Here is a 16,049-nt window from a genome sequence, read left to right as displayed (position 1 = left end):
TTCTCAGTGATGAGCAGGTGTCAGAAATGGAAAGTTGTGCAGCGCCACCTTGTGTACCGGGGTATCTCTGCGTTTCAACAAGCGCCATCTACTGTCAGGGAGTGAATTTGCACTTTCATCCGGCGCGTCTCTCACGCTGCGAAACAGTGTGAACGGGCCTTCAGGGAGCAAATGGTGGGGAAACCCAAAACGGAATGGATGTAGAATGGAAAATACTGGGAGAAATTTTCCGAGTAGAAGTAAACTAAATAGCATTGAGTAAAAATCTATAGCTTCATTGTTTCATTCTCTTTGCTGCAAACTTTTTTTTTAATGGTGTTAGATGTTTGCAGTTACTAGAAAGAGAAAAATGCAGGCCGTACAGCAAGAGGGATGAATATGGAGGTTCTTCAGGAAAGAACATGGACTGATGGCATTTATAATTTGTGCCAAATTATCTACAAACTAAACATTAGAGTCATTTGAGAGAAAATCAGCAGTCATGACCAGATCTAATAGACCATCTACATTGATGTTTTCTCTAGATACAGATATCACAGCCTCTTCAACTCCCACCTTCTTCATTCTTTATCGAGTGCACAATCAGTGGATGTGAAAGGCAAAGAAGGTTTTCCAGTGGTATGTTTTAGTTCTGACCTGCCCTCTAGTGGACATGGCTTTGAGACAACTTCCAGACGTACAAAAGGTACACAGGTCCGGCTAAGAAGAATTCCGCTCGTCGAATATAACTTACAGGACCTCGCGTGCTCCAATCCGCATCACTAAACGAGTGCTACTCAAATACAGAGGTGTATAAATAGCTCGCGGTCTCTGCACACTACGTGCTCGAGGCCACTTTTCCACTTCCTCCTTCCAACACCATAAGCAGCGCTGCTGTTTTTGCCAAAGTAAACAGCTACCTCAGTCTGACTGATCCCTTAAGTGTAAGTGCTTTTTAGCTTTTTTAGCCCTTTCTTTTATTCCTCCTCCAATTCCCTAAGGCAGGATTCGGCTGCACTGCCGTCGAATAGAGCGCGGCTCAGAAAGCTCTATAGCTTGAGCCAAGTGGATCGGCTTTTGACTTTTTATCCAGCTATATAAATACGACTCAGTAACTGTAACTCTATTAAAAGCGCCACTCTTTAGATTCTCCGGAAGGAAAGGTGAGAGAACGAGGCTCACGGAGGACGTGGTGTTATTCATGTGCCTGTGTCCTTTAAGTGTCTCAATGCTATCATTTGCATTTCTCTACATCATCTCCGGCTTTAGGAGAACCACTGCTACACACGAGCATCTGTTCCACCTGTCTTTTGAAATAGAAACGCGCCATTACAACCATATGGATGACAAGCGCTGTTTAATTTCCATCAAGGTTATAAACCAAGAGTCTTTTCATTACTCGGCCCAGGTTACATATATTACAGTGATCTGCCTGTCTGTCTGTATGCCTGGTAATAACGCCGAGGCTCGTGTTATTTCAGCAGACGACATTAGCATGCAGCCTTGTGGGAATCAGTGTCCTTTACTGATGATTATGAGGGCTGTTTTGTGTGGATTTGAGGCAGCCACCTGGGCGTACTTTGCACAAACATGTAACGATTTCGCACGCCATTCCTTTGGATAATGGAATTAGACGTAGCAGGACATTTACAGTCGATAGTGCTGAATATAGCCGGATCGTCATCGGCAGCGAAGACGGGAGACCGTACGCCGCACCTTCCAGCCATTGCTCTAATGAAAATAGATGACTCTTTTCAGGACCATGATTCCATTCATTTGCTTCTGTTTATATTTTGATTACAATCCAATTACATCCAGGGACCGAGAAGAGAATTGATTGGGCCTATCAAAGCCTCAAGGCAAGGTGAAGGAAGATGAAGAGCATTAGGCTTCTATAGGTGACTCACACACATACAGTGCATCCGGAAAGTATTCACAGCGCTTCACTTTTCCCACGTATTATGTCACAGCCTTATTCCAAAATGGATTCAATTCATTATCTCCCTCAAAATTCTACAAGCAATTCCCCGTAACGACAACGTGAAAGACGTTTGTTTGAAATCTTTGCAAATTTATTGAAAATAAAAAAAAAAACAAAAAAAGCACATGGACTTAAGTATTCACAGCCTTTGCTCAATACTTTGTTGAAGCGCCTTTGGCACCAATTACAGCCTCAGGTCTTTTCGAGTATGGTGCTACAAGCTTGACACACCTATTTTTAGGCAGTTTCTCCCATTCTTCTTTGCAGGACCTCTCAAGCGCCATCAGTGGCACAGCCATTTTCAGATCTCTCCAGAGATGTTCAGTCGGGTTCAAGTCTGGGCTCTGGCTGGACCGCTCAAGGACATTCACAGAGTTGTCCTGTAGCCACTCCTTTATTAACTTGGCTGTGAATACTTTCCCTATGCACTGTATACACACACACACACACGCCCAGTGCTACATATAACAACGACACGGAACTAAATAAGACCTACACAGTTCTGCATAACGTGCACGTGCAAAATTACTAAAACAGGGCAATAGACACACAGTAAGTGAGAGTGTAGCACCGACCAGTACACAGTTTGAGTGCAACACCATGCCAAAAGTAAAAAAGAACAACAATATAATCAAAATAAATACATTTTAAAAATGCTGTGAATATAAACATAACATACTATGACATAGTATTCAGCGGATTCGCTTATAGCATATGTGGGCGGTTTTTGCGGTATGAGCCAGGTAAGGGTATAATTATTTTCAAGAAATTATTTTTATGAGTACACTAGCAGCAAAAATACAGGTTGGCAGTACAGAAATGTGCAGAAATTGCGATGGGAGTGGTGTGGTGTTCAATTCGGTATGAGTGTGTGTGTGTGTGCTTGTCAGTCCTGTCTCTGAGTATTGAGGAGTCTGATGGCTTGTGAGAAGAAGCTGTTACTCAGTCCGGTCGTGAAGGCCTGAACGCTTCGGTACCTTTTTCCAGACGGCAGGAGGGTGAAGAGTGTGTGCGAGGGGTGTGTGGGGTCATCCACAATGCTGGTGGCTTTGCAGATGCGTGTGGTGTAAATGTCTGTGATGGGGGGGGGAGACCCCGCTGATCTTCTCAGCTGTCCTGACTATCCACTGCAGGGTGTTGAGATCCGATACGGTACAATTTCCGGACTAGGCAGTGATGCAGCTGCTCAGGATGCTCTCAGTGGTTCCTCTGTAGAACGTGGTGAGGATGAGGGGTGGGAGATGGGCTTTTATCAGCGTTGAAAATATCCTCCAAGCAACCATCTATGCAAAAAAAAAACAAACTTTCGTATCAGTGTTTCGAATAGTTCTGTTTACACCACAGCGCCGTTGGATTCTCGCTTCTGATTCATTTGATTCATTTGATTCATTTTCCTCAACAGCAGCTTTGACAGTATTTCCGGCTACAGGACTGATCACGGGTTGATATTTATACACTTGCTCTAATACGTTGTTATATTTATAATAACAGTTTACAGTTTTCTGTGAGAAGATGTTTATTTAATGAGTCTCCAGTGCCAGTATTTTGTAACAGGTAATGACGAAGCTGTCCCTTTAAGTCTGTAGGATAGAAGACGTGGTGATTTGTCAGTAACGAGCTGCTTTTTGTCTCATTAGCTTGAAGAGAGGCTGATGAGTGACTGGTTATAGCTGCAATAACGTAAGTGGAAAAAAAAAGGAACTTCCTGTGTTTCAGTGTTTTATTTTCTTATAACCGCACGCCACGTCATGCGTTATTTATTACTTAATCTTTAGTATAGGTGTTAAAAGGGCACCTAGTCTCTAGAAAACTATCTCCTCGTGATGCATTCTGGAGAAGGTAGTAGGGATGGACGATAGAGACTTAAAGCTGTATCACGATATTTTCTGTTATTTATTGCGATACCGATATCAGTGACGATATAAATACAGTACCGTGCACCACTGTTTTTATCTGCAAGTGATGGCTGCGATCTTGAGCGCCTCAGAAACACAAACACTGATCTAAACGTACAACTGATTTTCTGTAACCGGACCGGTTCCAGGTTGTAGCGGTAGCTCCTCGTTTAGCGATAAACTCCTCCTCAGGTTCACGTCCGCCTTCCGCCGTACTCGTTTTCGCCCCGCACGTGAGCTGCGAACGAAACCCGTCATCAACTAGGCTTTATCGTTAATATCGCGGGAAGACTCATTCTTATCGTGGGGAGAATCTACCGGTATATCGCGAACCATAAGATATCGCCCCATCCCTAGAAGGAAGTGAGATTTCTTTTAGCTTTCATTAGCTTTCATCAGCTAATGCTGAAGCTAGGATTAAGGGTACAGAAGGTACCTATTAAAACTGTAGTGATCAAACGTTGCTGGATATAAACATAGTGCCGATTTACAAACCGTGAATTCAGTACAAATGCTGAGGCTAGGGCAGTGGTTTTCAAAGAGGGGGCCGCCAGTGGGCACCCGGGGGGCCTCAACAGTTTGGTGTGAAAAATAAATACACGATTTGTTATGTACATGCATTACTATAACATGTTATTTGTAACAGTACATGTTAAAATCTCATTTGCTATACCTAACTTTCTAATCGCTAAACAGACTAAACATCAACGTGAAAAAAGGGGGATATATTCAGAGGTCTGTATGTTAAATGTGTTTCAAATCTTGCAAAAGGGGGGCCTCGGTAGAATGTTAATGCCATTTGGGGGGCCTTGGCCTGGAAAAGTTTGGGATGTAGTACTGGAGAATACTGAACAGGACAAATGACATATTAAGTTTGTATTATTTATTCTATATATTATATTATATAAGTGATATTATATACCGAATTTCTCCTTTCGAGTCGTATTTTCCTTCATTTCTCCATCTCGCATTCTGTCAGCGTGTTCTGCGCCGTGGCTCTCACTGCACCGCGGCACTATTAGCAAAAACGAGAAAGCCCTACACGATGAAATCGCGTCTGTTTCGAAAGATATTTTTGGCTTTCCACGCCTGGCATTGAAAAATCCGCAGCTTTTCCCAGGCCACCGTTCATGCCTCGGTTTTGATTGTGATGTGGAACGGCCAGTCTCGCTGCCACGGGCTGCAGATTTCCCCAGCATTATGGCGTATTCAGTAGCGGCTGGGGGTTGGAGCTGTGTGTGTCTCATTAGAGACTAACCACCATGCTCTCGAGACTCAGCCATGCCCTTTGCTTGAACTGCTGCTGGGGGGAACGTTTGCCCAGAAAATAAGTGGCGAGCAGAGGAACCTCCTTAAGGTTGGCGCACCAGCCACCAGCAGTTCTGCTCTTAAGTGCCACTGCGTTGCACTTTTAATTGATGTCTGGATAGTGTCTATACTGAATATATGTTGTAGAGGCTTCGTATTATTATTAGAAACGAACTTGCAACCAGTCTTCTTTTAATAATGAGTCTTTATTAGTCACATATACACGGTGAAATTCTTTTCTTCGCATACCCCAGCATGTTAGGAAGTTGGGGTCAGAGCGCAGGGTCAGGCATGATACAGCGCCCCCTGGAGCAGAGAGGATTAAGGGCCTTGCTCAAGGGCCCAACAGTGGCAGCTTGGCTGCACCGGGGTTTGAACCCCTGACCTTCCGATCAGTAATCCAGAGTCGTAACCATCATGCCCCCATTTTAGAATGTCTCCATTACTCTTCTACTCATTTAGTCATGAAGACATTAACAGTTGGAAAGAACATCTAGAACTATGCAATTACGCGTAACTTAATGACGGAGATTCACCCGGGAGACTTCCCGAGCAAGCCGAGCTCCTCACTTCTTCACATTAAACTCCTAAATGAAAGTGTGTTGTTTGGGCGAAATCATTTCATTTTCTGTAGAAATACTTTTTGATTAAAATGCATTTTGATTCAGCAATACATTTAGACACAGGCATTAGCCTTCAATTTCAATCATACGCCTGAGATGTATTTAAGTGGTTGAGCCGCACTCAGTGGTTTTGCACGATACAGTGTTTTATATTGTGTTGGTGTTCAGTGACGGTGGGTTTGTCTGTGGCTGTTCGGGATTTGAGATACGGGATGCGTTCCTATTTAAAAGCCGCAGAGTTTCTGCTCTTGACAGCAAAGCTTTATCAAAACAGGATGTGGAGCTTTAAACTGATTCGCGAGCAGCTCATTCTCTCCGCTCTGGTTTGGGTTATTAGACAAGCAAAAGCTGTAAATCATAGATCAGATTTAAGTGTCGTTACTCAGGTTTGGCAGATCCGACCTGGGTTTCCACTGGAACCACAAGCTGGTAAATAATTAGTGGGGAAACATGGCTTCTGTGTTTTTTCAAATCCCAAATGTACCTTAGTTCATTTTTTGTTTGTTTGAGGTCATTTGGCCTCCATTCCATGAATACATATCATTCTCTTAATATTTAATGGATTTAAAAAGAAATAAAGTTTTATTTGAGAACAAGACCTTGTTTTCTCTAATCGCTTCTAACCAAGAGTGGGTTCCATAATTCATCAGAGCAGTGCCTGTTATTCACCTGCCAGAGTACTGACAGGGGCTGCATGTAGCACTGAGCTGTTTCAGTCCTCCCCAGAGCCGAACTGTCGGATACTCCTTAACTCTTAGAGAGAAGACCGTTCAGCTGAGCAATTTCACGACAAAGATATCCAGCGATACATTGAGGGAAGACAAAGATATTTCCAGTCGGAATTTACAATTATGGAGAATCGTATCCTCCTTTAAGGTTGGGTGTAAGTGAGGCTTGCTACAGCCTTAGTCATTGGGGAGGCCTGTATGGTATTGGTTGCGTTAGGCATGTTGGCTGGTGAAGGAAGAGCGGTAATCCTATGGAGGGGGCAGTGGTGGCTTGGCGGTTAAGGCTCTGGGTTACTGATCGGAAGGTCAGCACTGCCAGGCTATGGGTTATTGATCGGAAGGTCGAAGGCTCAAACCCCAGCACTGCCAGGCTCTGGGTTACTGATCGGAAGGTCGGGGGCTCAAACCCCAGCACTGCCAGGCTCTGGGTTATTGATCGGAAGATCGGGGGTTCAAGCCCCAGCACTGCCAGGCTCTGGGTTATTGATCGGAAGATCGGGGGTTCAAGCCCCAGCACTGTCAGGCTCTGGGTTACTGATTGGAAGGTTGGGGTTCAAGCCCCAGCACTGCCAGACTCTGGGTTACTGATCGGAAGGTCGGGGGTTCAAGCCCCAGCACTGCCAGGCTCTGGGTTACTGATCGGAAGGTTGGGGTTCAAGCCCCAGCACTGCCAAACTGCCTCTGTTGGGCCCTTGAGCGAGGACCTTAACCCTCTCTGCTCTGTATCATGGCTGACCCTGCGCTCTGACCACAACTGACCACAAGCTGGGGTAAGCAAAGAAAAGAATTTCACTGTGCTGTACTGTATATGTGATCAATAAAGACTCGTTATCATTATCATCTGCCTGTGTAGTCAATATAATATTATCAGTTGTGCATCCTGATTTAAAAATCAAAGATTTAAAAATGTAAAAACAAACTTTATTCTGGTCAGAACGAACTCTCTGAAACTTCAGGTTCAGTCTATGACTGTATACACGCAGTTACACCTTTGATATGAACACATCATAGAGAGATGGATAGATGAAGAAAACAGTGCATTTCCATTTTGAACAGTAAACAGTCAGCTGTATATTTTGATTGTATGCAGCTGTGAAAACAGCTGCTTCTCCTGAGAGAGGATTTCTGTTGCTCTTTTTATTATGTATAAATTGTCTTTATTGCTATGCCATTTGTCTGTAGGAAGTATATCTGCGTCTGTGGTGTATACATCCTGAATCAGGTTTACTTTCTTCGGAAATGAAAGAACATGAGTACTAATTACATGTCTGGGTAAACCTCACAACTCAATACTTATCTCACACCCCCACCCTCTCTCTCTCTCTCTCTCTCTCTCTCTCTCTCTCTCTCTCTCTCTCTCTCTCTCTCTCTCATCCTCTCGCTCGCTCTGTCTCTCATTCTCTCTCATCCTCTCTCTTTCTCTCTCTCTCTCTCTCTCTCTCTCATCCTCTCGCTCGCTCTGTCTCTCATTCTCTCTCATCCTCTCTCATCCTCTCTCTTTCTCTCTCTCTCTCTCTCTCTCTCTCATCCTCTCGCTCGCTCTGTCTCTCATTCTCTCTCATCCTCTCTCATACTCTCTCTTTCTCTCTCTCTCTCTCTCTCTCTCTCATCCTCTCTCATACTCTCTCTTTCTCTCTCTCTCATACTCTCATTCTCTCTCTCTCTCTCATTCTCTCTCTCATTCTCTCACTCTCTCTGTATCTCATTCTCTCTCATCCTCTCTCATACACTCTCTTTCTCTCTCTCTCATACTCTCATTCTCTCTCTCTCTCTCATTCTCGCTCTCTCTCCTCTCTCTCTCGCTCTCATTCTCTCTCTCTCATTCTCTCTCTCTCATTCTCTCTCTCATCCTCTCGCTCGCTCTGTCTCTCTCTCTCTCATCCTCTCGCTCGCTCTGTCTCTCATTCTCTCTCATCCTCTCTCATACTCTCTCTTTCTCTCTCTCATTCTCTGTCTCATACTCTCTCATTCTCTCTCATCCTCTCTCATACTCTCTCTTTCTCTCTCTCATTCTCTCTCTCATACTCTCTCATTCTCTCTTTCTCTCATCCTCTCTCATACTCTCTCTTTCTCTCTCTCTCTCATCCTCTCGCTCGCTGTGTCTCTCATTCTCTCTCTCATTCTCTCTCTCATTCTCTCTCTCATTCTCTCTTTCTCTCTCTCTCTCTCATCCTCTCTCATACTCTCTCATACTCCCTCATTCTCTCTCTCTCCTCTCTCTCTCTCTCTCTCATTCTCGCTCTCTCCTCTCTCTCTCGCTCTCATTCTCTCTCTCTCATTCTCTCTCTCTTTCTCTCATCTCTCTCTCGCTCTCATTCTTTCTCTCTCACATCCTATTTCATTCTCTCTCATTCTCTCTCTCTCTCTCTCTCTTCTTGTGCTCTTTTTGCTAAGAGAATATTAAAGTGCTCATGACATGGTAGAACTACTGTAGCACAATTCCCTTTGTGTGAACTCCGACACCACCTGACATGACTCTTCCTCCCTTATCATTTTGAACCCGTTGAGGCGCATGGTACACTATAACAACACTGTGTAGGTTGCACGTAACAGTTTATACCTCAGTCAGCATTATTTATTTATTTTTTCGCATGAGTCCAGTTCCAGTGTGGAACCGGAACTAACTTGTTAAAAATGAGTACAAAGTATGATACGTTGTTCTTTAAAAAAAAATGTTCGGTGTGGTATAAAAGGAATCAAACACTAATAAAAGACATGCTGTTATAGGAAAATAATCAACTTGAAGGTGGAGCAGTAAAGCCATTTCGCACTGGGCTGCATCACACCACCTCAACATTGATTATTTTCCTATAGCAGCACGACCCCATGTGTTTTATTTCTTACATACACTTTATGGCAAAAAGGTTGTGGACACCATCACAACCATATGTGCTTGTTGAACATCCCATTCCCACTTTAGTCCCCCTTAAACGCCACTCTTCTGGGAAGGCTTTCCACTAGATTTTGGTCTTTTTAGTGAGATCAGGCACTGATGTTGTGTGAGGAGGTCTGGGGTGCAGGCGGTGTTCCAGTTCATCCCAAAGGTGTTCAGTGGGGTTGAGTTGTGCAGGCCACTCGAGTTCTTCCGCTCCATCCTTCTCACACCATGTATTTGTGGAGCTCGCTCGGGCGCAGGGGCATCGTCACGCCGGAACAGGTTTGTGCCCCAGCGTTTTTGTGAAGGGAAATTGTAATGCTACAGCATACAGAGACATTCTATGCAACTGTGCTTCCAACTCTGTGGCAGCAGTTTGGAGTAGAACCACATATGGGTGTGATGATCAGGTCTGGTCGCTAACCCATTCCATAGCTATCAGCGAACCGGTCGAACCTTGTTGCAGCATTCGTTTCCAGTCACGTAATGGTACCTCTGAAAGTAGGTTTCTCTGGGGGGAAAAAGTAGGAGTTCTGTGGAGGTTGAAGAGTAGTGACGTAATTTCTCACATAATAATGCTAAGAATAAACACTGATAACCGTCGCACCAGTTGAGAAAGTTCAAGGTCTGCATTTGGTGTGATGTGAGACAAACCTGATGACCAATTGGAGCCGTCTGCTTTGTCCATTATATTCAATGGGAGTGTTATCCAACTCGTGACGATAGAGATGACCGGATTCGAGCAAACAATGTGCTGCACCATTTCTGTCTCACCCATACGCCTCTGTTTGGTACATTTATTCATTTAGCAGACGCTTTAATCCAAAGCGACTTACAAATGAGAAAATATTTACACATTTATACCCAGGTACTTAGTTATAGTACATGTTCATGTGCCTTGTGAGTATAAATGACAAAATGCTGGATCACAATCTATTTATGTACCGCACCAGTGCACTGCCTTATGCTAAAGCAGGAACAGAGGAGCTGAGCCTAGCTATTGAAATTCACACCGGCAGCTTAGCAGCATCAGGTCCTCTCGCTTTGCCTGCTATCAGTCCTCCTCTCATCATCCTAGCTCCAGAGAGAGAGGTCATCACCTGGACGTCTTGGCTGTGACTTATCATCCTCCTACATTAGTGCGCGTGAGATGCAAACGCCTTTACTAATGTAATCAGGAAGCCAGACGGAGTGACTCTGCTCTCCAGCATCTATTTGATCATACTGTACTTTCCATCCCAAACCTGCTAATGGTGCTATTGCACAGGACGGCTGCCACCTGCACTTTCTTCATCTGTCTAAATCTGGCAGTGCTGTCTGGCCTTTTCTGTCTGCCCCTGTCCGTTTCAAGTCCATCCTCTGTGAGAGAGCAGTGATGAAGTTAGTGTTCTGTGTTGCGCTCTCTGTTCTCATCATTGTCCTTTAAAGGGGTTTCCTGTCAAAGGATTAAGGTGTGTAATTTAATACCGTGAGTGTACAGCTGCTGAGGCTAATTTAAAGCAGGCTGTCTGCTCAGGAAGAGCTGGATCATCTAAAGGCACCTTGTCTAACAGATGTAGTCATAAGGGGTCCTGTTCAAATGGAATTTCCACTCACCTTTCCTAGGTTACTTTGACTGACTTTTTACTTCTCACGCTCTACTTCTAATATCTTCTACTCCGTTTCCATTTGTAAGGATTACTGATGTATGCCAGAACCCCCCCCCCCCCCGCCCCCAACCCACCCCCCGAGACCTAGTGGAGGTGGTAAAGCTGTGACTCACGAGGCAATGGGTGGCTTCCCACAGCAGACTAGGCCCAGAAAAATGACTTGGAATGAAACGTGATTGATTTTCGTTCACGGCATCTATCTGGAGACTGTTAAAATTGCAGTATATAATTTGTTGCATGGCACATTTGTGACCGAATGCGGAAAAGGCTGCGTTTCAGAGCTTGGAAATCAATAATCAATGGAACATGAGGTTCTTTATCTAGTCACACAATGTTAGGTGCTCAGTTGAGCATTTCAGGCTCTTTGAAATCAGGCAAATGAAGTACTGTATCTCACACAGAGGCACGTTTATGGCTGCAAGAAGTGAAGCGAATGAGGTGGTCGGCACAAAAGAGGCATTTCTGCCGTGTGCGGCCGTTAACGCTCGACACACTGCACAGGTGAGAGTGAAAAATGGGTAGAGAGTGAGTAAAGCCATTTCCAAGAAATTGAGCCAAAATCTAGAGCAAAGCCTTTCAAAAAAAAAAAAAAAAAAAAACAACAAAAAAAGAAGCCATTGTGCCTTTTGCATTATCGAGGATAAGACGTGTACTATCACAAAAATCCGTTTGAGATGGAAACCAGTTGAGTCCTGGAGCGAGACCTTTAACTCTCATCTGCTCAGTTGTAAATCTCTGTATAAAACCATCCACCAAATGAATAAAATGAAGAAGGAAAAAAAAAAAAAAAGGAAAAGGTTTACTATTACTGTGACGGACCATTGAGAGGAAATATAGCTTTCGTCACACGACATGGCAAATCTAATCGCTTTCTTAAATCCTATCAAAATAAATGGGCCAAATTTGAGCATATTTGCTTGCATCATGACGAGGTTTTGCGTTTGCTAGCACTATGTGGCGGGTAAAAGTTAGTTAGCTAGCTAACTAACTCCCAACATAATGAATGATGCCAGTGAATACATTGAATGATCTTTTGCACTGCGTAGTCTTTTACAGTCCATGCATACTTCAAGTCTTCCTGAACACCTTCTTTACTTGTTCTTTGTTTTTCCCTGCAGATTTTGACCCCAGCCTCGGCATGATGACGGGTATTGCTCCGATGAATCCGTTGATGCCAGGCTTGGGCATCGTGCCCCCTCCAATTTCCCAAGACCTACCTATTGTCAAGGAGATCATCCACTGCAAGAGCTGCACCTTGTTTCCACCCAACCCCAGTGAGTCCACTGCGACATCCTCTAAGATCCTGTTTCACAATTTACATCTCACAGCCTGGTTAGAATTTATGCCTCAATACGCATTATTTTCAGTCCTCATGCATTTTAAAGCACGCTATTGACTTGCCGATGCTCTCTGGAATGCCTGACCAGACAAACAGATGGTCGTTAAGGTTTTGGTCAAAATTACTCTGCTATTACACTGATGCTCTGCAGGCCGTATTGACCTGACATTAGGATTCTGACAGGTGATATACCTCACCCTAGAGGAGTATGCCAATAGATCTGACCGTTGAGAAAGCCACCTGCCACTCACATGGGTGGATTGATTGATTACTGAGGAGTTGTGGTTTCATACAAAGGTGAAAATCCCCTTCTCTCTCTTTCTCTCTCTCTCTCTCTCTCTCTCTTGCATGGTTTAGTTCTTTCATGGACCCCAGTGATCTACATGATCGAGATAGAAGAGGGAAATAAAAAGGTCTAAAGCCGTCAGGGGGATGTTGAGGTGAAGGGCTGTAATTAAAAGCCCAGCGTCTCCAGAGAGGCTCTGTGGCATGTAAAATATGCTACTCTGCAGAAAAGGGTCAGAGGATGAGCTAATTACCTGAACTGGTCCATGTCCTTGAGATCTTTTATATAGCCCTCATACCGGGGCATTGAGAAATGAGAATGGACACCATTCAACTGTATGCCCAAGAACTGTGCAAAAACGCTATGTTAAAGCAGCTGTACATCAACATGGACCTGATGAGATGCATTATCTCATCCAGTCTCATCCAGTTCTGCTAGTTATCATTACATTCACGGCTTGAGATAAATAGAACTGTGCCATGCCCATGCATGGTCTGTACAAGTGTTTTGGATCACAGTTGCCCATGCTTTGAAGGTGCAGTAAAGTGGGTAAGCATATCCTTAATTTGTACATGGTATTACCTCATCATCTACTTCAAACAGACCAAAAGAACACAGCAGATACAAAACAAATTGTGAAGTTTTCCAGCTAGAAAAGACCTCCATCATGCTTTTGTAGTAAATACGTTCACCACAAATCCTGTAGATGAATGATTGAAGTCAGAAGTTAATTACCCTCTTGAACTCTTAGGGTCCTTTGCCGTGTCCAGACTGATATCCCCCACTCCCGTAACTATCTTTCCTATCAGTTTCACTCTAGCTGCTAAATAATTCATAGCACACACATTTTTGATGAAATTTAGAACCCTTGGGGGGTTTTTGGTTTCTACTCTGAAGGTTACTACACAACAAGGTTCTATGTAGACCCTGACAGGAGGTTTTCTCTCTTAGAAAGATTTCCAAGTGTTAGTAATTAGTAGCAAGTAACAGCTTAGCTACATTTTTTAACTTTAAGTTGTAAAGGTTCTAGATTTTAAGAAGTACAAATATTTTGGAGCTTGTATCATTTATCTAGTTAATAAATAACTTTAACACTTTTATAAAGAGAAAAAAAAAAGAGGAATGAAGAGTTCTACTTGGACAGTTTTCTGATAGAAAATCCCTTGGTTGTAACAGTCTATGTTGTAACAGTCTATGCTGCCTTATGTACATAGTCCAATATCTGGTTTAAGGGTTCGAAATGTTTTACAAGTGTGGTTAATGAATACTATATATGTTGCTCTATCAGAAAAGGTTCCAATTAGAACCGTAAAAAGTAATTATCCACTGACCCATTTAAGCAATTTAAGAACTTTTTTTTTTTTTTTTTTTTAAATAAGAGTATACAAAGATGAATGAGCGTGTGAGTGTGTATGTGATTGTGCCCTGCGATGGACTGGCACCCTGTCCAGTGTGTACCCCGCCTTGTGCCCGATGCTCCCTGGGATAGGCTCCAGGTTCCCCGTGACCCTGAAGAAGGAGTAAGCGGTAGAAGATGGATGGATGAATGGATGGAGTATAGAAAGTACTAATTCAGTTCTTCTAATTCAGTTCTTCTAATTCAGTTCTTCTAATTCAGTTCTTCTAATAGTTCTTTAAAGATCCATTGGATAATTAAGTGTTCTTAGCTTCCATAAAACTTGTTATCCTTTCTAATAGGAAACCACTTTGTTTTAATGTTCTACGTGGCACTTTGAAGGAGTCCCTCAATCTAAAGGTTCTTTACTGTTTGAAGAATGTAGTTACTGAATACTATGTTTCTCTGTCAGAAAAAGATTACACGAGTACGTTTAAGGGGCTAGCAACCCTTCATTATCAAATGAAACTGATTAAAGAACCATTTTTTTAAAAAGGTTGTAGCCGAGTTAGTACACACAGAGGTGCTTGAAAGTTGAACACTTCAGTATTTTCGACATTTCTGCATAAATAGGACCTAAAACGTCGTCAGATTTCCACTCAAGTCCTAAAATAGATCAAGAGAACCCAATTAAACAAATGAGACTAAAATATTATACTTGGTATAATATCCAGTATTACATATCTGTGAGTGGCAAAAGTATGTGAACCTCTAGGATTAGCAGTTAATTTGAAGGTGAAATTAGAGTCAGGTGTTTTCAATCCATGGGATGACGATCAGGTGTGAGTGAGCGCCCGGTTTTATTTAAAGAACAGGGATCTATCAGAGTCTGATCTTCACAACACATGTTTGTGGAAGTGTATCATGGTACAAACGAGAGATTCCTGAGGACCTCAGAAACAGAGTTGTTGAAGCTCATCCGGCTGGAAATGGTTACAAAACCATCTCTAAAGAGTTTGGACTCCACCAATCCACAGTCAGATAGATTGTGTACAAATGGAGGAAATTCAAGACCATTGTTACCCTCCCCATGAGGGGACCATACATCAAGCATACATCAAATTCCACCAAGGCTTGGTTGTAGAAGAAGTCTACAGAAGATTCTACAGGGCCATCACAGTCACCTGACTTGAACCCCATAGAAGATCTCTGGTGGGATTTGAAGAAGGTGGTTAGAGCACGAAAATCCAAGAATATTACTGAACCGGAGGCCATTGCTCATGAGGAATGGGCCAAGAGTCCTCAGGAACACTGCCAGAAGCTCTGCATCTCGTATTCAGCGGAACAAAACAGCAAAAGCGTGCTCTACTAAGTGCTAAAGATGCTTGCCATGAAGGGGTTGAATACTTTTAAAACCTGAGAAATCATTATAAGCTGCATTTTCAGTTGAGTTTGAGGATTTGAGCGGTGGCTTAGCGGTTAAGGCTCTGGGTTACTAATCGGAAGTTCGGGGGTTCAAGCCGCCACTGTTGGGCCCTTGAGCGAGGCCCTTAACCCTCTGTATCATGCCTGACCCTGCGCTCTGACCCCAGCTTCCTGACATGCTATGCGAAGAAAACAATTTCACAGTGCTCTACTGTAAACGTGACCAATAAAGACTCATTATCATTATTTGCAATGGAGGGGGTCGTTGAATCATTTTGAATGCCACTGTTGATCTATAGCTACTCTAGGGTGCAGGAAGTACAGCATATTGTGTTGCAGTTCTATACGTGTAATAGTTATGTATACCGTATTATATCCACACATGAGGTGGTTGTGAAGGAAAATATGTTACAGTAGGAAAACACTTTGCTGTAATGTTCTACATAAAACTTTTAAGGGTTCACCCAAAGGGGGGGAAAAAAATGTTCCGAGTGTACTCGCTGAATACTAAATGTGCATCGAGTGTTTAATAATTTAATAAAGGGGTGATAGTATGTTAGGATACTAATGTATTGCTTCCTAAATTATAAATCACTTCCTGTTTGTTCCCTTCATATAAATGGAT

General features: G+C 43.2%; 1 protein-coding gene across 16 annotated transcripts in view; it reads left to right on the top strand.

Moving 5' to 3' along the window:
• Positions 1-16,049, top strand: part of enox2 (ecto-NOX disulfide-thiol exchanger 2) — a 303,597-nt gene that overhangs the window by 208,034 nt on the left and 79,514 nt on the right. For all 16 annotated transcript variants that reach the window (XM_017485792.3, XM_017485784.3, XM_017485786.3 and 13 more), the window contains one exon: positions 12,157-12,312. In XM_017485792.3, coding sequence (XP_017341281.1) covers positions 12,157-12,312 — 156 coding nt within the window. The remainder of the gene's footprint in view (positions 1-12,156; positions 12,313-16,049) is intronic.

The sequence above is a fragment of the Ictalurus punctatus genome, chromosome 14 (genome assembly GCF_001660625.3).
Source record: "Ictalurus punctatus breed USDA103 chromosome 14, Coco_2.0, whole genome shotgun sequence".
NCBI classification, from domain to species: Eukaryota; Metazoa; Chordata; class Actinopteri; order Siluriformes; family Ictaluridae; genus Ictalurus; species Ictalurus punctatus.
The sequence above is the reverse complement of the archived record's forward strand: the minus strand, read 5'-3'. Positions and strand labels throughout refer to the sequence as shown.